We start from the raw sequence: 25,854 nt of genomic DNA on the forward strand, positions 1-25,854 counted from the left end.
GTCTTGTCTATGGGACCCTGATCTCAGTTGCATCCTCTAGGCACTACTGTAATACAAATAAGCCATAACTAGGACACCTGCTACCTAACCAGAGACTTGTTTTGACACCAGTTCAGAAGAGCCTGAAATCCATTTAGGATCAGTATGCTAACTGCCAAGAAAGGGCATTAGATATCAATGTTTGCCCTCAATCAGAAGCCTGTACAGTATAAGGTTATACCCATATGGCACATGCAGAACTAAGAGCACTGTGTCCAAATTTCTACACAGGTATAAAAAGACTAGACAAGGTGGAAAAAGTAAAGTGGGTTTTAAACACACACTTTGCACAGGTATAAAGCACTATAGCAGCTGCAAGGCAATAGAGATTTGGACCCCTTGAGTCAAGAAAACTATTTTACAGGATGAGCCTTATAGTAACAGAAATCTCCCCACTGTCTCCCCACTCTTAGGATGGTTATCAATTATCCACAAACTAAAGGAAAATCAATCAGAGTAGCACAGCAGTTTAAGTAAAATATGAACACAACACACTTTGTAAATCCACTGTAGAAAAATTGCTATTGGCAATGAATGCTGCTCAAGTACCTCCATGAACCAATCTATTTGAATTTTAGTAACTAACTGCACCACTCTGAGCCACTGTCCAACATGGCCTCAGAGACCACAAGAATTTCTGATGTTTATGGGACTTGCAAGCAGGGTTTCATGAAGGGTATACCATACTGCCAGAAAGGCATTTTTTGCATGTTATTGGTAACTGTTCTCAATTCAGAAGTGAATGTAACAGGTTTGCTTCCAAGCAGCTGATTCAACACTGGAGCTGTTCCAGTCTACCAACTCAATGATCTATGAACAAAAAGGATTTACATGACATATCATAACAGCACCACAAGGGCACGTTCTGGTCTATCAAATAGTTAAAGTCTACTTTCAAAATTAATACATGTGCCAGGTAGCAGAATGGTTGTTCCTTTCCATCCAGTTCCAGCCATCACCAATTTAGTTATATTGTTTGTCTATATGTTGAACGTATTATTTTACAAAGCACTGGAGATGCTCGCCATTATGCCCCTCTGCATTCTAAGATCCTTCCTTTTGGGTAAGGGTGCACATGTGGGGGCTGTGGAGACAGACAATATTTAAAGAGGGAGGAAGTAGAAAACTATATATTACATGGCCTAGTAAAGATTGGGGCCAAATTATGGCTGCATAGGCAATCTTAATTCTCTCATTTCCTAACCTGAGTGCTTGACTTTGCAACCTTCATATTCTTTTAATGTAGTTACATTGTATGCAATTTCCCACATTTTTTAAAAATCAAACTAAAAAGATTCTAGCGCATGGAACCATATTACCCCTCATATGGGTCATTGGCAGAGCTGGAACCTTTAGACCACATAACAAATTTATCACTTGAGCAGAGTAACTGGTAGAAGTATTAGGTACCAGCCACCTGAAAGGGGGAGATATTTTGCCAGTGGATGTCAGCTATTTACTAAATAGTAGAGGAATTTTGATACTTGGAATCTGGGTTCAATTCCAAGTTCTGGAGAGGAGTATTCTCAGTAGTTAGACCAGGGGCGGGCAAACTTTTTGGCCTGAGGGCCACATCGGGTTTCTGAAATTGTATGGAGGGCCAGTTAGGGTAGGCTGTGCCTCCCCAAACAGCCAGGCATGGCCCGGCCCCCACCCCCATCCAACCCCCCAACTTCTCGCCCCCTGACAGCCCCCACCCCCACCCCGGGACTCCTGCCCCATTCAACCCACCCTGTTCCCTGACGGCCCCCCGGGGACTCCTGCCCCATCCACTCCCCCACTCTCTGTCCCCTGACTGCCCCCAGACCCCCTGCCGTTGACTGCCCCCGCTGCCCCATCCAACCCCCCCTTCTCCCTGACCGCCCCCGGACCCCCTGCCCCTAACTGCCCCCGCCACCCCATCCAACCCCCCTCTCCTTCTTGACTGTCCCCCCAGGACCCCTGCCCCCATTCAACCCCCCTGTTCCCCACCCTCTGACCACCCTGACCCCTATCCACCCCCCCAACTCCCCTGCCCTCTATTAAATCCCACCCCCTTACCACGCTGCCTGGAACACCAGTGGCTGGCAGCGCGGCAGCACCAGGACAGGCAGCCGCGCCGCGAAGCACAGAGCACTGGGTCAGGCTGGGCTCTGCAGCTGCGCTGCCCCAGGAGCTCACAGCCCCACCACCCAGAGCATTGCGCTGGCGTCACAGTGAGCTGAGGCTGCGGGGGAGTGGGGAACAGCAGGGGAGGGGCCGGGGGCTAGCCTCCAGGGCCAGGAGCTCAGGGGCCAGGCAGTACGGTCCTGCAGGCCAGATGTGGCCCACGGGCTGAAGTTTGCCCACCTCTAAGTTAAACCCTTCTGCCCCTCCCATTCATTTCGTTCCTGGTTCCCATCTGTCTCATCACCATCACACACTCCAGCATTCCTGTCAGAATGCTTCCTTCTCCATGATGCCCAGGCAGCAGCAGTGGGGAACACAGAGCAAAGAAGACTGTCTCCCCACTCTTAGTTTCAGTGCCCATCACTACAGCTGCCTTCAGCTTATGGGAGGAGCAATTGCAGGGAAAGTACTGTTCATCTCCAGGATAGGACATGCTCGGTTGCTCTGTGGGGAAGGCACATGAACAATACAGTCAGAATATAAGCACTGCGTCAGGATGGTAAATGCTGCGTGCAGAGGCACTCTTCAGAGACTTCAGCTGCCAGCCTCCGACAAACTTCTAATGATCATGTGCATAGCAAAAGGCACATTTTACGCCTGATACCAAGGCAAATCCCTTAACAAATTTACAAAAAGAAAAGGAGTATTAGTGGCACCTTAGAGACTAACCAATTTATTTGAGCATAAGCTTTCGTGAGCTACAGCTCACTTGAGCTGTAGCTCACGAAAGCTTATGCTCAAATAAATTGGTTAGTCTCTAAGGTGCCACTAGTACTCCTTTTCTTTTTGCAAATACAGACTAACACAGCTGCTACTCTGAAACTTAACAAATTTAGCATCCCTGTTCAAAGACATGGAGGTGCTAGAGTTTCTCAGTTAAATAGCTATACTTCCCCCCTCCCACACCGCCTGATGAACTGCTCAAAAAATTCATCCTGAGGCAGACACTTGTGGCATGGAAAAATTCAACCTATACAGCCTATAAGATTGGCAAAGCTATAAGCAAGTGAAAACAGGATCTTACAGAGAAAATCATTAAATAGCCTTAACTCAAGCAGCTTTACCAGTTTCACTTACAATAAACTTAAGGTTATGACTTGTCCATTTAAGGAAATGGAGTATCAACCTCAATTTTTAATCTTGTAATGGAAAAAAAAATCAGATAGATTTTTAATTAGTTTTAGCAAATTACTATGGTTTGTCCAGAAAGGCTTTAGGAGTCAATCTATATTTCCAGTTTTGTTAGTTTCAACAAAGTTTTACTCCTGGGGGCATTCTACACCAAAAAATTATAAAGTCTGCGAAGTTCTGTATATTTTATATGTAAAAATAACACTATATAATCACGCCAGCTTCAATTATTTTGGTAATTTATTTCAAAATACCTGTCAGCAACTATGTCTGTAACTATACAAACAACAAAAAATTCCCCTTAGGAGCAGAGTTAAATAAACCCCTATGACAACCCAGGTCCTGTTTCTCTGCCCCCTCCCCTCCAGAGCCCTGCCAGGGGGACAGATAACTGCATCTCCTACCCCGCCAGAGCACAGCTGCAGGGCCCCCCCAGCCTAGACCCTTGCACCCCCTACCCCAAAGCCTAGCTGTGAGCGCCCCCCAGCCCAGACACCCACATGTCCTACCTTCCCAGAGTCCAGCGACCCAGAGGAAGAAACAGCCTAATGCTGGGTCCCAGGCTTGTACGGAGTTTCCTGCATGCAGCCTCCTTCCTTCAGGGCATGCTGGGAACCCTCCAACTCCCTCCCTCTCTCCCCAGCAGTGTCTTCTATTTGCGAGCTGAGCTCTGCTGGGTCCAGTGGCCCCTAATGGCGGCCAGCAGCTCTGCAGCCCATTTCTGCAGTGGAAAAGGAAATTCTGCACAGAACATTAATTCTGCACAAATTCTGCATTATGCATTGGCACAGAATTCCCCCAGGAGTAAGTCAAAACCCTATATTTGTATTGTGTGTACTTAAAAATGCTAACAACTTATGGCAGAATCTTGGTCAACAGAGACAAGCCCTAATCATATAGAGATTGCATGCAATATAAATGGACACCACACAGAGTTCAGGTAACATTTGATCCACCTGCAAAAAAGTTAAGCTTTTTTCCAAAAACTTCCTGTTTATCACAAGAGTTAGCTTACTACAGATGTGTCAATAGCTTCAAAGGCATAGTGCATAAGTATTATCACTCCCACATCCCAAATAAAACTACAAAGATCCTGTCAGGTTTCTGTTTGAATTTTCAAAAAGAGAATTTTGCTATACATAAGTAGGCTCCAGTTCAGGAGTTTCAACACTGAAATGAATTGTCCTTAATGAGGAGTCAGTCCATCTTACTTAGGCACATGAACTTATTTAGTGATGTCAAAACCAGTCATAAAAATAAGACCAAAGAGGTTAATGCAATAATGAATCACAACCAGAGAAGAGAATTTCTTCATGAACAGAATACAATTATCAATGTAGTACGGAGGCTTATATAACAAAATGACAGCATCAATACACATCCTTTCAGCAACAGTGCACTGACAGTGATGTGACTTATTAGGGGATTTAATGCAAGGTTGAAGCAATGACAAGACCAGGTCACTGAAAACTAAACCCTATCTCAAGCCTTAATATAATATAGTACACAAGTAAATGATGCCATTGTTGCCAACACTATAGCTATATATAGTTTACACATGAAACATTCTGGTTGATTTAAGAGAATTTTAAATAAAGATTTTTCAAGTTATTTTCATTTAGGACACAAAATCCAAGTTCTACATCCTTACCTGAAAAAGTCTTGCATGTAACTAGCTGTGATATTTATTTTAACAGATGTTTACAATAAATATTCCTTCACTTTTTCTAATTTGTTGCAATCATGTTGCTACATTAGTCACCAACTTTTATTTTTAAATAGGGAAAGACTTCAAAAGGCAACATTACCTCACTTCTTAGATTACTCCTGAAGTCCATGCAGTTGTCAGCAGATTTTAAATGTCATATAGTATGATTTGATTGTAATTTCATTGACTTATTTCAGACAAATAAGGTCTCTAGTAGAAAATAGCAATATACACTGTTGTATGATGCATAGTACAAAATGCTCATATCAAAAATATCTAATGTTCGGATAAACTAACTTGGTTATGAATACAAGTGGTACAAAACAAAAATGTCCATGTCTCTACCTAGAAAGTTGATCTAATCCGTTATACGTACATCTCATCCAATCAGCATGACTCGGGCTCGATCTTGTTGAGAACCTTTAACAGCAACTATGTTAGTGAGATACACAGAGAAGTCTTTTCATCCATGAGACGAGGAATGCATCTCCTATGAATTAGGGATCAAGACCCCCCTCTGTAGCAATACCCAATGCATTTTTACATTGGCTGGTGAGAAACAGATCAACCTTCAGGACCAACCCCAAGATAAGAATATCTTGTGAAGGACTCTGGAGTTCAGTTCCCATTTGTAATTTAGGGGAAAAAATGGTCTTCTGAAGTTATCTGCCATGATGGTCTGAATGTGTGTGCAGTAAGAAGCTGAGATGACTATGAGGTTAGCTATGCACCAACTCCAGAGTTTTATTGCTTTGGCACAGAGAAATGATCAATGTGTGCCTCCCTGACAGTTGATATAATACTTACATGCCACATTGTCTGTCACTATCTTTACTGTCTTCTATTTGGTTAGCAGTATAAAGTGTAGATAAGGATTTTGGACAGTTCTCAATTCCAAAAGATTGACGTGGAGAAGCTGCTCTTATAGTGAGCATTTTCCCCTATATCTTGGGAGGTCCCAGATATAAAAGTAGAACATCTGATGTTATCACTACAGTAGAGGGAAACTGCAAAAATGGAATACTTGTGAAAGTTTGGTCATGTCCTTTAACCGGAGATTGTAGAACTCCTTGGGGAACAGACAGTAACCTGCTAGACTGTGTTCGCTTGGTTTGTAAACCGTTCAAAGCCATTCCTGTAGACCCTGGAAAGTGCAAACTGGCATGCGGCACTACAAAGATGCAAGCTGATGTGTCCTAGCAGTTGAAGACAATCTCCTACTGTTACTTGAGGACTTCCCTGAATCTTTGAGATGAGATTCTCTGGTGAGAAAAATCTGCTGGATGGTACACTTTGCCTGTTACAGCATCCAGGGAAGCTCCTATGAAATCTAGATGCTGTACTGGAGTCAAAATGGACTTTGAGGTAGATTTGAAGTCCCAGGCTGTGAAAAGAGAACACATGACCTTTACTGACATTAACACTTCCTGATTCAATCTGTCCCTGATCAACCAATTGTCTATGAATGGGAAAACAATTATACCCAATGTGTGTGAGCAGCAACTACTGCCAGAATCTTTGAAAATACCCTCAGTGCTGAAGATAGGCTGAAAGGGAGCAGCACACTGTATTGGCAGTGCTTGTTTATTAGAAAAAGAAGAAATCTCTTGTGTGAAGGGCGAATAGTGACATGAAAGCGTGTCTTGTAGGTCAAGAGTTGCAAACCAACTTCTAATGAAGGAATCATTGCTGCAAGGTTTACCATTCTGAATTTCTGTTGCTTTACATATTTGTTTAGAGACCTGATGTCTAAAATTGGCCTTTTGGGGAATCAGTAAATACTCTGAATAGAATCTCTTTCCCATGCTGCACAGGAAATGGTTCTATTGCTCCTAAACGTAAAAGAGAGATCACCTCTTTCTCTAGCAATTGATTGTGAGAGGGTCCTGAAGAGGGACAAGGAGGGGGAACATATAGGAGGAACAGATTGGAAATGGATAGTGTTACCAGATGTTATGGCTTCCAAAACTTATTTGTCCGATATTATATGCTCCCATGCACCCTGAAAATGGCAGAGGTGGCATCCAAAAGGAGGGAGGAGGGTAAGAGGTTGCACCCGTAAGACCTTGTTGGTTGGATAGTTAAGACTCTCAACCAAGGGTTTCTAAAAACTGTGGTACGCATACCCCTGGGGGGACACAAGACATCCCTGAGGAGTATGAGGGAGAAATTGTGTAATGGTGGATTTTATTAATTATATTTTCATAATACGCTACTCAGATGAAGCTTTAAAACTAGGTGGACATTTGTTATATAAAATACAGTAGTTAATTTACTTCAAGATGTACCAATGAGAGACAGATACACAGTGACAAGGACATACAGAGCCCTCACCTCCAATCACTGTACAGTGTGGGTTCAGTTGCTTAGGAAACGTCCAGTCTAACTGAGCTCAGAACTTGCGGGGAGGAGGGGGCTGTTTGGTTGTATACGTCGCACTATAACTATATCTGTACAGAACAGTGAAATATGGACAGATGGCTAAAGACAGGTAGCATTAAGAAGAAAACACAAAGTATCAGTGATGAGAAGGGTCGGGGTACACAGGAAGCTGGTAGATCTGGAAGACTGTATGCAATAAGAAAAGTTTGGGAACCTCTGCTCTAGACCAAGCCATCAAAACTAGGATAGGTAGGGGAACCCCACACTGAAATTTGAGAGTCTAATGAGTCCTCTTCCGCATTGTCTAAGGAGGGAAGATAGCTGTTCGGCTTACAGATTAGATGAGGGCAAATGTAGTGCTCTAGGTGACAGAGGGATCAGTGTCCGAGACCGTCTTGACACTGAGAAACCCTCAGCCCTAGTTAACAGAGGATACTCCAGCTCAGAAGATGATATCAGATCCTTAGGGTATCTTGAAATACCGATAGTATCAAAGATTGGGCTGAGTGGGAACATGTGGAGGATAGCTTTGGTACCGATACAGTTGGTACCGAGTACTTGGTATGGGATTCCCTCAGTACTGTAGGTAGGTGAGCAGTCTTTGGTACCATTGATATTCTTGTTATCAGTACCAAGTGTTATTCAGCGATGGGTTTGGTCTGTTCAACCCTGTCTCTGCCACTCTGCATATAGGTATCCAAACTCGGTACCGAATGTGTCTTAGGCCTGGTCTACACTGGGGGGGGATCCATCTAAGATACGCAACTTCAGCTATGAGAATAGCGTAGCTGAAGTCGCCGTATCTTAGATTGACTTAGAATCACTTACTTCGTGTCCTCATAGCACAGGATCGATGGCTGCCTCTCCCCCATCGACTCCGCTTCCGCTTCTCGCCATGTAGGAGTTCCAGAATCGACGGCAGAGCGATCGGGGATCGATTTATCGTGTCTACACTGGACGCGATAAATCAATCACTACCCGCTGATCTGGAGGGTAGTGTAGACGTGGCCTTAGATAACTGACTCCTCTTCACCTCTGTGGTACCAGCCTCACTCAGAGCCCGGGAACCTGGTCCCCTTGGGACCTGAGGTTCCATAGCCTTCTTGTGAAACTGTGACCGAGAGCTTCTTGGAGATTTACTCCTTACCTCCTTCTACTTAGAGGCAAATGTAGATGAGGACTTTGGTATCGTAGATCAGTAGCTCTCAACTTTTCCAGACTACCTTACCCTTTTCAGGAGTCTGATTTCACCGCACTAAGAAACTACTTGCTTACAAAATCACACATAAAAATACAAAAGCATCACAGCACACTATTATTGAAAAATTTGCTTACTGTCTCATTTTTACCATATAATTATAAAATACATCAATTGGAATATAAATATTGTACTTACATTTAGTGTATAGTACATAAAGCAGTATAAACAGGTCACTGTTTTATGAAATTTTGCTAGTGCTGACTTTGCTAGTGTTTTTTATGTAGCCTGTTATAAAAGTAGGCAAATATCTAGACGAGTCAATGCACCCCCTGGAAGACGTACGCATACCCCTGGTTGAGAACCACTTCTGTAGATGTACTTGGTGCTGCAGTACTGCCTACCTCTCTAACAGTCTCAAGTGACCGATATGTCAATGTGGACAGGACTCTAGGAAGTGCAGATCTTGCACTTACAGGGGATATGCATATTACCAAGAGAGCAGAAGTGCTTGGAGTGTCCATCACCTATCGGAATAATCTCCTGACAGAGAGGCACCTCTTGAATCCTGAGAGCCCTGGCATTCCCGAACAAAAACAAATAAAAATTTAAGCCTAGAAGGGGAAATCTCCTAACTACATAAATATCTCTATGAACAAAAAGGTGTTTTAAGAAAAGGAAAATTGTTCGAACAATTGCAGTACTATAAGGTAGAGAAAAAGCTAAATATTAGAGAACAGGCACACAGCAGACTCCATCTTGGGCCAAAGGCAGCTGAGAAGAAACTGAGGGCAGTTTGCCTGGGCAGCCTCATATATCCTAGGCAAAGGGCATGAAGAAGTGTGGGCTGCATGCATGGGCTGAACGGGCACTGCTGCAAAAAAAATCTCCAGTCAAAGACACAGGGCACAAGCACAACTGAAGTGGAACACCCACAGGGCACTACTTGAAGAACAAAGACTTTGCTCCCAAGTGCAGTGCTCAGTGAATGCAGCAAGCCATGTGGTACCTTTTAGGATTTCACAGATCAAGACACTTCAAAAACATACCTGAAAAGCCCTCCATAAAGCTGGTATACTATGGCAGCATGTCATCTAGTACTGAGACAATCCCACAAAAATACGAAGTCTAATTCATTTAAAACAATATCAGAGATTACTCCCCCATTGAACCTGTCACTAGATACCTTAAACGACCTTGGAAACTTGCAGACAGATGAACTCCTTGCTCCCTCACCTTAGGTGTGCTGCCCCAATGGAGCTGTAGAAAAAACAGAAATAGAGCACCTCGTATTGTTTGTGCTTGTTGCCCATAAAAAGTGCTGTAGCTATGTTCTATATTTAAAAACATACGTTTCAACATGAGCCCCTATACCAGAAGCTCAGAATTAGATATTATCTTTCTTCAGTCCCATGGTCAACATGGTGGTGCATAAATAGACACATATCCAAGGTATAAACATTGTTGGTAGCAACATCTGTAGTTAATATTGCCCAACACTTTCTATTGTAGGCAATTTTTCTAAGTTTCTTATAAAAATTTACCAAATTTTAACTATTTTTACTAAAGTTTTCCCATGCTTGTGCTCTAAAAGAAAAAAATAAATTCAGCTGAGGGTAGGAAGTGTTTACAGAAAAAACAGTTCAGAAGGTTCTTCTGATAAGGTGGTGTGGTTGGGTGTGCTGTCTAACCCTTATCGCATTCTCATCCAGAGGAATAGATAGAAACTAATTCCCAATTCCTAACATTCCTCTGCTGTCTAATAAGTAGGCAAAACATTACACTCCCCTCTACCGGATGGTCTATGTATAGGATAACAGCCTACTACTGTGACCATTTACTCCATTCAAGAAGTAGAGGTTTGTGGCATAGATCTAGAAGTTCTGGTTTCTAATCTTATTGATGACCCATGCAATGGATCTATATTGTTTCACACGATGTAATTTGTTCTCTCAGTTTTCCTTTTTAAAGGGGAACTAGGAAATAACTTTCTTCTGTATTTTTTGTACGTAAAGTTTGAAAAACAAGCACTCAAAAGTTAGGAAATACCAGAATGAATGTTGCTTGTGCAACGCTAATTCAGCCCCCTTACGCAAGCGACTTCTGATGCAGTCTTTAATCACATGACCACACACAATTTGTTCTACAGGACCCCAACTTCACTCAGTGCATCTGGACAGTGAATGAGGCAGAGAGTAACAAGAACAGAAAGGACATTCCAGTGCCAGAAGTAGAGCCCTGAGCGGATACAAAATTTGTATCCGCATCCATTCCGTGAGCAGCAAACATGGCCTGCAGATATAAAGCAGATATCTACAGATTTGCAGGGCTCTAGTCACAAGAGACTAGGACCCAAGGGAGCCGTGTTCTATTCCTGGCTCTGCCACAGACTTTTTAAGTGGCTAAGACTGCCAATGCATTTGCAAAAAGGGGGACAAGTTAAGGTTTCATGGACAACATTGCTTCTGTCATTTCTTAACTTTTGAATACTAGACTTTACAGGTCTTATCATTCGAGATATTAAATACAAAGGATATCTAGACTCAATAAGAGACATTTCCATGGTATTATACATAGAGATCTTCATTGATACTTTTGTAGGATGCTAGGTCAAAGAAGTGGGTTTTGTATTTTAGCCCTTGCTCATAAAAGCAGTGATTTAAATATGATCCCTTAGTAGAAATGCTACCTATATAGTCTTACTAGCCTCAGCTGAACTTTCAGCCCAGAGTCCACCTATCATAACTGAAGAAGGATGTTTTGTGCAATATATTTCCCTGTATAGAGGCTCTAGGCATGTGCATAAACATTAAATACCAGTTAATACACAAGTGTTGTAAAACCATTAGGGTTGCTACACAACACACCTGACAAACCCAAGTAAGGAAGTGAAAAGTTAAGGTGCCAAGGAGTACTTGCCCTCTACTCCTCCAACCACAAACACACACCTTACCACTACCACAGCTACTGTACACCAGACTAAGCACAACAAGTTTAAATCTGTTCCTCTTTCAGACACACCACTTTATCAAATTATTCACTCCTCACTCTCAGACCATTAGTAGTTGTAGATGTTTGATGTAGTATTTGGCTGTGTTGGGATAGGGTAGTTTGGTAAAGGCTTTTGTGCAAAAAGTCTGTCATGGAGAGTAACCCTAGGGGACAGAGTCCTTTACAGTTATAATTCAAGGCATATCTTACTGAAGAAAGTTTACACATTTCAGCCTCAGAATAGAAATATTGTCCAACAGCTAATAAATATTTTGGCCTGCAGTATAAATATCCATTACACAACTATTAAGTGAATTATATGCCAATGATACACTGTACATAAACAGTTACAGTTATGCTATGGCTGTACTGCAACACTAACGCAAAATGGCAACATTGTTTCTGAAAAAGTGAATTAAGTCCACATGCTAAGCTTCATGTGCATTGTGAGCACAACTAAAGAGAACAATAATCAAAACACACTGAACATAGAGGGTCCCAATGCAAGACAAAGAGGCTTTGTCTATCATCTTTCAAACTCTTTCGTTAGTGATATGCAGATGAAAATTTTGCTTCTAATACTGAAATAAGCTCCCTGCAAAAGGATTGTTTTGTTTTATTTTATTTTTTGTCACCATACATACACAGGAGCATTGTGGATGCAATTCTACCCTATAACTATGGAATAGTGAAATTTAGTTATATGTTAGAGCCATTTCACAGCAACTTAGAATCAGTTTTGAATGCCTTTGAAATTGAAATATTTTGTACTGATATTGAATATCTATCAACTGCAGACATATACCTAAATTTCAGCATACTAAGTGGACAGTAGAGACAAAATTTCAGACACAACACTTAATATTAATACTTCTTGCAATGCACCTGTGAAACATTCAGTGGCTCTCTATGAAGCATAACAAGGAGACAGAGTGTGCATTTTTTAAATACAAAGATTCTGCCCTATGATTTGTGTATCTGCATCCTATTAATATTTAACCTGATCCAGGCAGAAGGCAAATGTGTTCTATGCCTTGCTCATCATTGAGATGCTGTAAACTCACTAGTAGGGCCCCATCAAATTTACAGTCCATTTTGGTCAATTTCATGGTCATAGGATTTTAAAAATAATAAATTTCATTATTTCAGCCATTTAAATCAGAAATTTCATGGTGTTGTAATTGTAGGGGTCCTGACTGAAAAAGGAGTTGGGAGGGGTGTCACAGGATTATTGTAGGGGGCTTGCAGCACTGCTACCCTTACTTCTGCATTGCTGCTGGCAGCGGTGTTGCCTTCAGAGCTGGGCAGCTGGAGTGCGGTATCTGCTGGCTGGGAGCCCATCTCCGAAGGCAGAGCCGCGCCAGCAGCAGCGCAGAAGGATGGCATGGTATGGTATGGTATAGTATTACCACCCTTACTTCTGTGCTGCTGCTGGTGGGGTGCTGCCTTCAGAGCTGGGCACCTGGCCAACAGCCGCTGCTCTCTAATCACCCAGCTCTGAAGGCAGCACAGAAGTAAGAGTAGCAATATCATGACCCCACTAAAATAACCTGCGACCCACCCACCCCCCGCAACTGCCTTTTGGGTAAGAACCCCCAATTTGTGAAACATTGGTCTCCCCCGTGAAATCACAGAATATCAGGGTTGAAAGGGACCTCAGGAGGTCATCTAGTCCAACCCCCTGCTCGAAGCAGGACCAATCCCCAACTAAATTATCCCAGCCAGGGCTTTGTCAAGCCTGACCTTAAAAACCTCTAAGGAAGGAGATTCCACCACCTCCCTAGGTAACCCATTCCAGTGTTTCACCACCCTCCTAGTGAAAAAGTTTTTCCCAATATCCAACCTAAACCTCCCCCACTGCAACTTGAGACCATTACTCCTTGTTCTGTCATCTGCTACCACTGAGAACACTCTAGATCCATCCTCTTTGGAACCCCCTTTCAGGTAGTTGAAAGCAGCTATCAAATGCCCCCTCATTCTTCTCTTCCACTGACTAAACAATCCCATCTGTATAGTATAGGGTAAAAGCACACAAAAGACCAGATTTCACAGGGGGAGAGCAGATTTCATAGTCTGGGACATGTTTTTCCTGGCCATGAATTTTGTAGGGCCCTAGTCATTGGGCAGTTTCTAGTCACAATAATCTGAAGCAGGTCAGTAAAATAAATAGCTCTGCCAGGTGTGCCAGTATGAGGGTCATCAAAGTTTCCGGACCTCAAGTTTTCCAAGATATATCATGAGGATCTGCGATATTTCTCCCTGCAAGAGACCTAGGGTTTGCTCATTTATATCTTTGATTTAGCTGACATGTATGCAAAGCCTCCCAGTAACCATACCCCTTGTTGGCTATATGTCAAGTGGCTCAAAAGTATAAATTAAGACTTCTGTAAGAAGTGCACACCCATTTCAAGGCAATCTGAGTAACTGTGTGGTTTTTAGAGCATTTAGAAGAGCCAAGCTTTACACAGAAACCTATCCTGAACATTAACTATACCAGAACTGGCACTCTGCTACAATTATTGTTATATAAGAGATGTAGATTTTAACATCCTCTTCAGGATTCATGAAGAGCTAAATATCTTTAGATTGTGTGTCAAACAGATGTTTTTATGTGGTATGCAGAAAACATAAGATACTTAATGAAAAGGGAAGTCCTCTTGTAAATGGGAATAAGATTTAGAATTGATTCCCTATACATACATGACCACTCTCTGCTTTTAGGCACCTCACATGCACAGGAAAAGGTGTTCCATTGTCCACAAGCAGCTCTTATCACTATAAAAGGTGACATGAGGTGGTCCAAAGCTTTATGATCTTAATTAGCACTGCTCACCATAATGGTGAAGCATGATTCCATTTTAGAGATTGACATATTTTGCAACTTGCAATCCAGGAATGGCCTTAATTTTAGATCAAGCTATAGGCAATTGTGAAGTTTGAGGGAAGTCTCTGAAATGCCTGCAGAAAGTTATGCTTTGTTTTTGTTGTGCTTGCCGCATCCACTAACAGGTCTGTAGTCAGCAAGGATAGGAAACATAGGGGGGTGAAGACAGACTGGATGAGGAGCCAGAAAAGGGGGAACTGGAACTGGCTGGGCAAAGAGAATGGAACTAGGTCTGGGGGGAAGGGACAACGCAGAAGGGGGTCAAGCTTGGGAAGAGTGGGAAGAAGAGTCTGTCTGCTCATTAGAGCACACTCCCCTCCAGAGCCTTAAATGGAACCCCAAGAAGAAAAGAATCCCAAGTCTTATGATTTCAATAAGTATCACGAAAACCCCAGCAAAGCGTATCTCATCTTTCTCTAGTGTTGATCCACAGATAGGGGAAAACTATTGCATTCAGTTACTCTGTCAGATCACATGGCTGAGATCTGTTTGGTGGATCTAAAGACTAACCCTGCTGAAGACTCATGCAAGTGCTAATATGATGCCACCTTGATAGAATTTCTGCTTTTGCCATTTGCTTTTTTAAAAGTCTAGCAAATTACTCTGAAAAAAAACTGAACACTAATTTTGAAAATTCAAGAACTGAAAAGTTAAGAAATGCCAGAATTAAAGTGTCTGTGCAATCTTAATTTGCCCCCCTAGTGCATATGAATGATATAGTCTTTAGTTTTTCTAGAGGACCTCTGCCCACACAGTGAACAGGATGGATCTACTCTGAGATGCCGAGCACTTACCCCTGCAACTGAAGTCACTGGGAGCTGTACTTTGAATATATGGACTGATATATAATGCTAAGTATGCTGAAAAAATCAGATCCTAGGTATCTGGATGGGGCATCCAGAATTAGTGGGTTCTTTTGACTATAATCTCAGTGCCTCTGCTTCCCATCTGTAAAATAAGGATATTACCACCCCTTCACTCCACATGGACTCAGGTGCTATTGTAATGAACACTGCAGAAAAGCCAATGCAGAAAATAATTCCATCTTCAGAGCATGGTTTTAATAGTGTTCAATAAATAAGGCCTAGGGCCACACATTGAACAATGAGAAGATACAAATATTGAATAACCCTTCCTCCACCCTATAGTTGGCACAAAAGGTGTTACCCAGAGTTCATTAGGTCATGAACAAGGCCGCTAGGAAGGGCACATGAGAGAAGTTAGAGCCCTTTCTCCCTCTCAGAAAGGCAACAGGAAGCAGAAGCTCCCAGGCTCAGACAATAAGCAAAACCTGCGCCTGCGCATAAGCGAGTACTTTGTAAGCATGCCTACACTGCTTCCGAGTCTTTGTAACTTAACTACCTCCGCTGAAACAAGCCACTTAGCATTTCTGAACCAAACTAAAGAAAGTTCAATTCTTATTTCCAGTATGTTGGGGCCATGCCAGAGAAGTAATCCAGACTGAGGTATCTGGGTCTTAAAGTAGCGTGCCATGTTTTATTTTTGTCTTGTTCCCACTCCATTTTTCATGTGGCCATAGGCCAAGTCACACTTGTGCACGCAGCTCTGTTATATATAACAGAAGTTTACAAACAACCATTTTAAAATATAAACCAACCTGCAGCTGATTCCAGGCTGGGCTACTGCTGGACTGAACAAGACATGGATGATAGGCAGCAGAATAGACTGGGGAAGAAATGCAGGACATAAGTCAGGGAGGAGTCATGATGCTGGGGCAAGGACCAACAAGGGATTGAGGGGCACATGGGAGTATTATCCAAAATTAATAAGCCCATAAGAGAGGGCTGGAATGAGAGAGTTATACCTGGGTTGGACATGGGCTAGCGCAGGAAACTTAGTCATGAAGACTAACTAATGTCTGCAATGGGGAGCCCCACTTTGGCAGACTTCAAAAGGACAGTTAGAGCAAGTCTCACCACCTGCAGCACTTCGATAAACTGATTTTTTTTAAAGGGGGTGTGGGTGAAGGAACCTAGGGAAAGATTCTCAGACTGTTAGAGAGAACTGAAGTTGAAAACATGTTTCAAGAGACTCCAGCTAAAACTCCAGAGACATTCTTTACAAGAATTCTATACTTTTAAGAACCAACACTGAAGATCCACAAGGGACAAATGAGATTTATTCAGTTCTCCTCTGCCATATAATCCTTCATCCATTACGACTCTATGAAACACACATAGCCCACACAACTATCCAACCTTAACTTTGCCCCTTGAAGTCTGGCATATAGTATGGAGATAAACATCTCAAGTTTGAGGCAGCTCTCAGATTATTTACTGAGTCACAGTCTGCATGGCATACATCTAAAAAACTAGATTTAAACAAAGCCCACACAAACTTCTAGGTACCGAATCAATTAGATTTACTGTAAGTTACAGGGCAACCTCTGCTGGAAGACAGTGAAGTGGGGGAGGAGAAAATTTAATGGTTGCTTTGTTAGAGGGGGCATCTAAAAGTACATGACTGGTTTAGAAAGAAGCCAGAGTACAAAGCAAAAACAGGTGGCGATAAGAATTAAAAAGTTAATATAAGGCACTAAATTCACACACATTAGTTTTTCCCCTTAGAGACTATAGGCCACCCTTAAAAGCCAGGAGAAAGCCACACAATTATAGAAATTAGACTGTAAGTCCCTCAGGACCAATAGTGTATATATAGCTTATAGCTTTACTTTATAACAATCTTTCCACAACTTCCCCATTAACCACTCTGGAAACATCTCTACTGACAATTCTACCCCTAGCATACAAGTAACTCTTGCTGGTAAACAAAATATAGATTCATCTAACATTAAAACAGCAAGCATATAGTAACTCTATGCATAAGTAGCCTGTGGGACTCAGTCCCACAAGATATTTAAGGCCAAAAGGATAACAGGATTAGACACTTACATGGACAGTGAGAAAAGCCAGTTACATTATATAGGATTTAAAGAGCCACCCAAATGAATAGGAGGGATATAAACCCTTCTGCCTCAGAGTATAAGACAGCCTCTTACTGATGGACCGTAAGTAGTTTCTTCCTCTGGGCTGTTAATTCTGTACCCTGCCACTTTGGGCCTTTTTCTACCTTCTCTACAGCATCTGGTATTTCCCTCCATCAGAGAGTGGATTACAAAACTAGATGAAGCACAAGCATGAACCTGTAAGACAATTCTTATGTTCCTTATTAACTTGTTTGCTCCACTAAATCCTGCCTCTCCCTGTGAAGGTTAATAAACCTGTTAAATTTAGAAAATTGTTCTTTATTTCCGATGTCAAGTGGAAAAAGATCAGCCTTCGCAACATCCTAGTTCATAAACTGAAATTATTACAGACTGAAACAGCTTTCCCAGTGATCTACTTTAAGACCAACTTTGCTAACTCTTCCTGTTTCACACTTACTGTGCATCTTAATCTGTGTGTGTTATCAAAGATGTATTTGGATTTTGGAGGAGATTATTAACTGCACAACATTTTTGCAACAAGAAAGTCATGTATACGTGGTCCCCCTTTCATTATCTTATGTTGGTTATCCTTTACTGAATTATCAATCCTGTCCGTATTCCTTCAAGAGTTTTAAATACCTTTCACACAGCAGAAGTCAAGTTTCCAGGAATGTATTTTCCTGGTGTCCCCCTGGAACATAAGAGCCAAACACTCTCCAAGTCTCTTGTGGCACCTACAGCATAGTGAACTAGGTTTCCAGTAAAGGCTTTCCTGTTTCCTTTGCGATTTTCTTCAGTATTCTAGGATTTAGTGTATCTGGGCGTGATGCCCAGTTGACTTTTTTTTTTTATAGTTCTAATTGCTTTATTAGCTGCTTTATTACCTACACCTGTTGGTGTAATAAACCACATTTTATTTCCTCCTGTCTCCCCTTGGAAAGTCTTCTCCTAGTGTCTTCTAATGTCTGCTTCTTTCAAAAAAATACTACAGTATTTTTATTCAAGTCTATCATTAATATATTTTGAATTCGCATCGAGTCCTTCAGCTTCTAGTCTTGCCATTTCCTTCTCTTGAGAAAGCTACTATTTTGACAACTGCAATAACAGCATTCATCGCTGCTATGAATAATAGCTACGCAGTTGCTAGTACAGTTGGTATGCCTGGCCCCTCCCTCCCCTGAACAGATAGTTCTTGAGTAATCTGTGGTGCAGACAGCTGATGCTACAAGACAAAAAGCTGCGGATTTAAATCATCAGGTGTTAAACAGTCTTAATTATTACTTTAAAATGTATAAGGAAAGGGGAAGAGGGTCTCTCCACTCAAAACTGGATACAAAAAAATCAGCTCAAGAAGCGAAGGGATCAGAAGCATAGTGAACCATGATAGCAGCTGTACTGCTCATCTCACAGTCACTCCTATAGCTTGTTTGGAATTGAGTGGCAACTGCTGCTACTACTGTGTGTAGATGAGTCCTTTAAAACCCCATCTAACAAAGAGTTTGAATAAAAACTGCAATTGAGCTTTAGTATTTTCTCAATCTTCCCATCATCCTTCCTGATATTGTAGAGATCTAATAATCTCGTTTCTATGTTATTTTCCTAATGCCTAGAAACCAAAAGGGGGAAGGGAAAAGATTTTATGAAACAAACTGCAATTCACCTTATAAACCTATTTACTCAAAATAAGGTATACATTAAACCAAAATAAGGAGCTTACAATTAAGTACCACCACCGCTGCACATTGCCTATATGCCAAGTGGGGCAAAGGAGTTCTAATGTAGCTCAGGATTTTCTGTCTGAAAAGAAAACTGCATATTGCTCCATCCAAGTTCTTAAACACTGCAATCAAGACAGCAGACAAGTAGGGCCGTCAGCTGAAAAGTACCTGGGAGTGCTATCGGGGATCACCAAATCCCAGCTGGCAAAAACAACCACCTAGTACAGCGGTTCTCAAATTGTGGGTTGGGACCCCAAAGTGGGTCATGACTGATTTAATGGGGTTGCCACATCTATCTTAGACTTGTTGGGGCCTCGGACTGTAGCTCTTGAGCTTCGGCTTCGGTCCCCCACACCTGGAGTGGGCTCGGGTTTCGGTCCCCCCCCCCCGAGGTCATGTAATAATTTTTGTTGTCAGGGCAATGAAGTTTGAGAACCCCTGTTCTAGGGGATACCAGCATAAACAGTAGACACAGGGTCATTCTAACTTCATCCTCGTACCAAACCAACCCCTTGCAGCTCTGGGGGAAGATACAAAGGTGGCATACAATCACCTTGGCCCTCCACCCTTCTCTCCCATTCCAAGGATAGAGCCCTATTTGTTTTAATAGCATAACCAAAGTCATCTTTGCCATTTTCAAGTGTCCAACTCCAATAGATAAGGTTACTCCTAAATTATGCACATGTGGAGAACTGCCTGAATACATGAAACAAGGACTTAAGTTATCATTGAGGTTACTATGATTGCAACATGAAAAATCTCTCACCTGGAGAATCAAACTCCATGTTCTACTCTTCTACTTCAATAGGCCAAGTTTCATTCAATAGCATATTTAATCTGCAATACTCCAAATAAATCACTTTTGGCATTTTAAAATGAGCACAAGTGCTCTCTCTTTCTTGCTACTTGAGTATTCTGGACAATGTTTACATTAACTTTAGAAAAACTGTTTACATTACTTCAGTTACAATACTTGTAATATAATCAACTGCTAGTTTCCCATCACATCCTTCAAGTACAGGCATGTTGAGTCAAATTCAGTCTCTAGTCATGCATTTGCACTATTGAGTAGCAACTTTTATATTTACTGTGATTAGAATGGAAGAACCACCTAGTGAATTCACCTATAAAGACTAAAACAGATTTGCTAGCCAGCTTTAAAAAATAATTTAAAAATATCACGTGATATTTGCCTACTTTCCAGAAGTTCCCGCTCCTTAACAATTCATATCTCCATCAAGCAGCCCTGCTTATCTCTCCAGTCACCACCAACTACGTATTCTTTCCCTCTAGGCTTCTAGACAGCTCTAGAACTTTGTTTTCCAATAGGCATCAGAACCTGAGTGCTCTCAATTTCCTTTTTTACTTTAGACCAATTTTCATTTACAGATTCAGATTAAACCTTGATGTTTCTAGCATCAAGAGATTTTCAGAACATATTGTGGTTTTACAAGTTCAAAATGACAGAAGACCCAAAAAAAAAAAAAAAAAAAAAAGCAAGCACAGATCCCGGGGGGGGGGGGGGGGAGGGGGAAGGGGGAAGGAATCCTGCTTGATTTCACCCCTTCTCCCCAAGGGAATGGGAATTCACAAAAATACCTTAGTAAGGCACTTTGAACCTTGTTAATAATTAGAACTCATCACTATGCACAAGTATCAGAGGGGTAGCCATGTTTGCCGCTTTTCCAGATCCAAACTAAGAGCTCTGTGGCACCTTATAGACTGACAGACATATTGGAGCATAAGCTTTCATGGATGAATACCCACTTCGTCGGACATGCATCTGACGAAGTGGGTATTCACCCACGAAAGCTTATGCTCCAATACGTCTGTTAGTCTATAAGGTGCCACAGGACTCTTTGCCGCCTATGCACAAGTAGTATTTCAGAGCTTTTCTTATAACACCCCTCCCCAGTTCACTACCCTCACCGAATCTGATTTCATTCAATATACTCCAAATTGTCAATTTCCTTCCCCTTTCAGTGTTTTCTTGTCTCATTTATATTTCAAATACAGGATACAGTGACTGCTTCACATATTCTCTCCTTTCTTTTTGTCTTCTATTATACTTTCTGTATTACAAAATCTCAAAATCTGGCATTATTCCTTTCTTTGTCGGTTGATGTACATACTTAGTATTAGAAAGCAGATCTAAGACTGCCAACACTTACTGTCAGTCTTATTTCCTCTAATGAATGTAATCTATTCTGTGTCTGGTTAATTAGTCTCATTACTATCACTATGGACCTCACGTTCTTTTATTTTTATAGCCACACTCATTTAATAGTCCAAGTCTTTCGTGGCTTCCAGTTTATTCCGTTACTGACTCTGAAGTATCTCCAACCTCTGTCCTTGATGAATCCAGATATCCCCCCCGTTTCTTCCAGATCTCTTATGAGCTGCCAAATTGTCATAATCTTGGCACTGTAACACAATTGCTGAAAGCTACTTTGTTACTTTTCTGTTGCAGGATAAACCTCAAAGTTCCCCTCTTCAGATGTCCTTTTGCTTCAATATTGTCCAAGATGAGAAGTCATTTAAAAATTCTTCCTCCTCCATTGACATAAAATGCAACAGGCTAGTGTGGATATAAATTCATTTTATTCACTCTAATCTTTATACGTTTATGCTTTTTTGACCATGGGAAGATTTGTATATCACGCATTCATGCTCAGAACCACTTCCTGCCAACAAAGAATCAAACATTTCTCACATGAAACTGACTATTTTAAGTAAGTTTACTGCTAAAACACTGATATTTCACTTGAGCCCTAGCCAAGTTTTTAGTTTGTTATTTTCAACTCAAAGTGTAGGGAACAATATGTTACTCTGTATCCTCTTGTCCAGAATGCCTCATATACAAAAAAATAGTTTTCACAATGGAAGGAAGCGTCTCATCTTTTCTGCATTTCATACAATAGTTCCATATTTTGCTCTAAAGTCTTGCATCATACATACCAGATTTGTCTTACATGTTCTATAGCGTCACAGAAATTTGTTTCTCATCACTAGAGGCACAGCTCCCTACATGCCACCTCACTCTTGTATCTAGCCAACTGACAGCATCTCTGCTCTCCCGTCTCTTCAGAGCATGTGAAAAAAAGGACACAGCTAGGAAGTGAACTGTTCATTCCCACACAGTTGCAGAATTCATCCTACTATACACCTTAATGTTCAAGTTATTTGTGGGTGTGGAGCAGTAGGGAAGAGACAAAGAATGTGAAGAACCTGACAGGATTGCAACAGGGGAGAAAGGATTCAACCTTCTTTCCCCAATGTTGCACCTTAGGAAGAAAAATGACACAGGTGGTGAATGAGAAACAGCAAGAAGGAGAGGTTGTTTTTCCCCCCAGAAGGAAAAGAGGGCAATGAACAGAATGAGAAAGATATGTGGGACAGAATGAATTTTAGAGATATGAAAGAAATGAAGAAAGAGGGAGAAAGACAGGAAATGAGCAAGATTTACTAACCCATAAGTTATTTACACTTAGATTTTGCTATATATTTCCTTAACCGATACGCAGAAGCTTCAAGCTTGAAGGAAACATAATTCAAACTGCTCTATAACAGCATTTGATAAGTGTCATACATGAAGTTGTCTTGTTTGCTACTTACTTTACCATTAGGGTGGGAGACACATTTTGGTCTTTTCTGCTAGGACTAATAATAGTGACAAAAGGTAATATATACTTTCTCCTCCCTTACCTGTCCAGTATACAAGATGCCACCAAATACAATTGTCCCTTGGGAGATCTGCAATCTATTTTGAGATCTGCCACCAATTTCTTCTGTTATCTTAAGCAAGTCACATAGCCTCTGTGAGTTAGTTACTTTATCTGTCTCCATGGAGATAATGAAGCTTGCCCACCATTATAAAGAAATCTGAACCTACAGATTTTCTTTTAAAAAATCATCAAGTTTGTCAAGTCTGTTAAATGGTGTATGATCGAATGATTAGATTGTTGACTGAGGACTACAGGTTTGGGATGAGGTTATTGACCTTTTCATAATTTTCTTTAAAAATCCTTCTGTTGAACTTTACAAAAAAAGCAGGACCAGAGGGGTTGGGTGGGGTGGCATGGCAAGGAGAGTCTGATTTTTGGTAGTAAGACCACCTTTATTGTTGTACTGAAATGTCTGCTTTTATCCAGTGATCTCAAGCTAGATCTCCTATTAACTAGTTGCAAGAATTCTAAAGTATCAATTGTGTGTGCCTCCATTAATAGAAAATATCATGTGTGACAGTACAGAGCTATCACTACCAATAAAAAACTAACATAAGAGACCAAAAAGCTTTTGACTTTACTCCCCAATGTCTGGATTTAGGTGATCTTTAGACTCTACATCATTAGCCTTCTGCATTAGCTATTTAAAGAAGCAAAGCTGTGTCTTGAGTCACATAATGCCCCATGCATGTGACACCTTCATTATTAGGCTCCCAATTTTAAACACTCAAGCCACAGTTAGTTTTTATGTAGCCAGATACATTAAATTCCTTGACAGCATGTAGTTATAACAGCATATCACCTGCAGAGTGATATGACACTTGGCAAATGTTGCCATTTGGCAGTTTTACCATCTCAAGAGCACACAAAAAACCTTCTCAACCCCAACAAAAAACAGAAACATTTGCTTAAACTGTTTTTGAGGTACCAGAACTCAAGTTAAAAGCTTATAATTGCTTTTATTACCATAGTACATCCAATATGCCCGCTTCTTAAGAACAGATCTTGTTGGGAAGGTAGAACAGCCGAAATCATAATGAGAAATATTGTGACTTAATGGACTCCTCTGTTATGTATTTTGCCCACTGCTTAATAAATTGCATCACTGATCAATACGACACAGACTACCCCAGGCATTCGATCAGCTATGCAGTCACCTTTCCTTATCTGGAGAAAGGTTTAATGCAGACATTAGACCCCAGTAGTCTCACGTTTTAATAATCGTCACAGTTACACAAAGGGGGAGGGGTGGGAAGGTGAGACATGTACATAACACACACACACCCCTAGCTACTGAAGACCTCAAAGCCATGAGAAGCGAAATAGTTTTCTCCCACCCGGCTGCTGCAGCAGTACGGCAGATCAGGGACAATATGCAAACTTTTATGGCTCTGCCCAGACCCAGTGGTCATGTCTCAGCTTTCCTCCTCCTCCTCATAATCAGATTAACACCGCACGGGTTCCGCTCCACGACCGCTATCGCTGATTCAGAGACAGGGGACTGCAGCACTGCAAGCCGGCGGCTCTTCTCCGACTTCCCCAGCTAGCTCTCTGGGTCAGACAACTAAAACACCCGTGCTTTCGAGGCGGGGGAGGGAGGCAGGCTGCACTGGCTGCGGCTAGCGAGCCTCCCTCGCCCCCTCCCCTTTACAGGGGCCGCTTCTCTGCTGCTGCCGGACACTCACCGCGACTCCGCCAACCGCGTCCGTCCCCAGCAGCGGCGGCGAAGCCAAGCAGGCTGGCGGCAGAGCACGAGCCGATCCCCGCCACCGCGCTGCCCTGCGCCACGGCCGGTCACGGCAACCGCTGCGAGCCAGCAGCCCCACGGCGAGCGGCGCAGCCCGGCCACGAGAACGGCCCCGGCAGCTCCACGACGCCCGGAGCTCCCCGCCAGCCCGGCCCGGGGCGCCGCGCACCCGCTGTCACCCCCGAGAGGCGCCCCCCACACGCGGGAAGAGGCGCTGCCCCCCACGCAGGAGGGGGATGGATGCCCCGGTCCCCGGCTGCCTGGGCGGTCGGGGGGCTGCGGAGGGGGCGGGCGCGGGGGGGGAGCCCGGCGCAGGGAGGGAGGCCGGGGAGCCCCGCACTTACCGAGTGGTTGACCCCCCACATGAGGACGCTGAGCAGCGGGTCGCTGGCCCGGAACAGCTTCACTTTTTGCGCCACGAAATGCTTCTTCTTGGTCTTGGTCTTACTCGCCATAACGGACACGATGTTGCCGGGGGCCGCCATGGCGCAGCCGAGGGGAGGGGGCGGCTCAGCGCCCCGGGCCCGGGCGGAGGAGAGGCGGCTGGCGCTGCACGGGGGTGGCGGGCTGCCTGCCGCGGGATGCCAGGCGCATCCTGGCCTGGCCGCCTGCGCCGCTCGCTGAAAGGGCCCCGCCTCCTCCCCAGGGCTTCCTCCGCCTGCCGCGCTCCGCGTCCGGCGACCCCGCCCCTGGGCGGGAACGGCTCAGGGGGCAGCGTGAGATTCGGCTCCCTCCTGACCAATACGCATGCCCGAGAGAGCCGAGCATGCGCACTGGCAGCAACGAAGCCTCTCTGCCTTCACTGTGCCCTCCGGGTCCGCTCCCGCAGCGGAGCGGGGCGGAGGCGGTAACATCGGGGTAAGTGGGGGGCGGAGGGAAAACCCCGTTTAATAAAAGGGGGAGGGGACAGGCTGGGGAAAGCCAGCTGCCTTCCCAGGGCTGAGTAAGGCCCGCTGTCTCCATGTCACGGGGGGCGTGTGGGGAGCCAGCCCATCCCCCAGCCTAGCGAAGACTCGTCCCGCCACCTGCCTGAGCTCGGCGAGCCCGTCACCGCACCGCGCTCCCCTTTGCCTCCACCCGCCTGCGTAGGAGGGCCCCTGCTGGCCTCTGGAGCGGGCATCAGCCCTGGGCGAGCGGTACAGCGGTACCCCGCTGCTGCCCTGAGGCACCGGGGCGTGCAGTCCCCCAGCCCCAGGCTTTCGGTCACGGTGCGCTGCCGTGACTGGCAGCCCCATG

The 25,854-nt window shown here is 43.3% G+C and overlaps 1 protein-coding gene across 3 annotated transcripts in view; it reads right to left on the reverse strand.

The window, feature by feature from the left end:
* PIP4K2A (phosphatidylinositol-5-phosphate 4-kinase type 2 alpha) overlaps nt 1-25,167 on the reverse strand; it is a 192,322-nt gene extending 167,155 nt beyond the window's left edge. The window contains exons 1-2 of one of the 3 annotated variants that reach the window (XM_074946070.1): nt 24,963-24,998; nt 9,793-9,866 (exon numbers count right to left, since the gene is read on the reverse strand). Coding sequence is in view for 2 of the 3 variants with exons in the window: in XM_074946069.1 (XP_074802170.1) it covers nt 24,963-25,103 (141 nt within the window). In the remaining variant the exon portion in view is untranslated. Of the gene's footprint in view, nt 1-9,792; nt 9,867-24,962 lie in introns of all 3 variants that reach the window. The other 2 variants (XM_074946069.1, XM_074946068.1) reach the window with 2 other exon arrangements.
* Between the last annotated feature and the right edge of the window lie 687 nt (nt 25,168-25,854).

Source organism: Natator depressus, chromosome 2 (assembly GCF_965152275.1).
Source record: "Natator depressus isolate rNatDep1 chromosome 2, rNatDep2.hap1, whole genome shotgun sequence".
Lineage (NCBI taxonomy): Eukaryota > Metazoa > Chordata > Testudines > Cheloniidae > Natator > Natator depressus.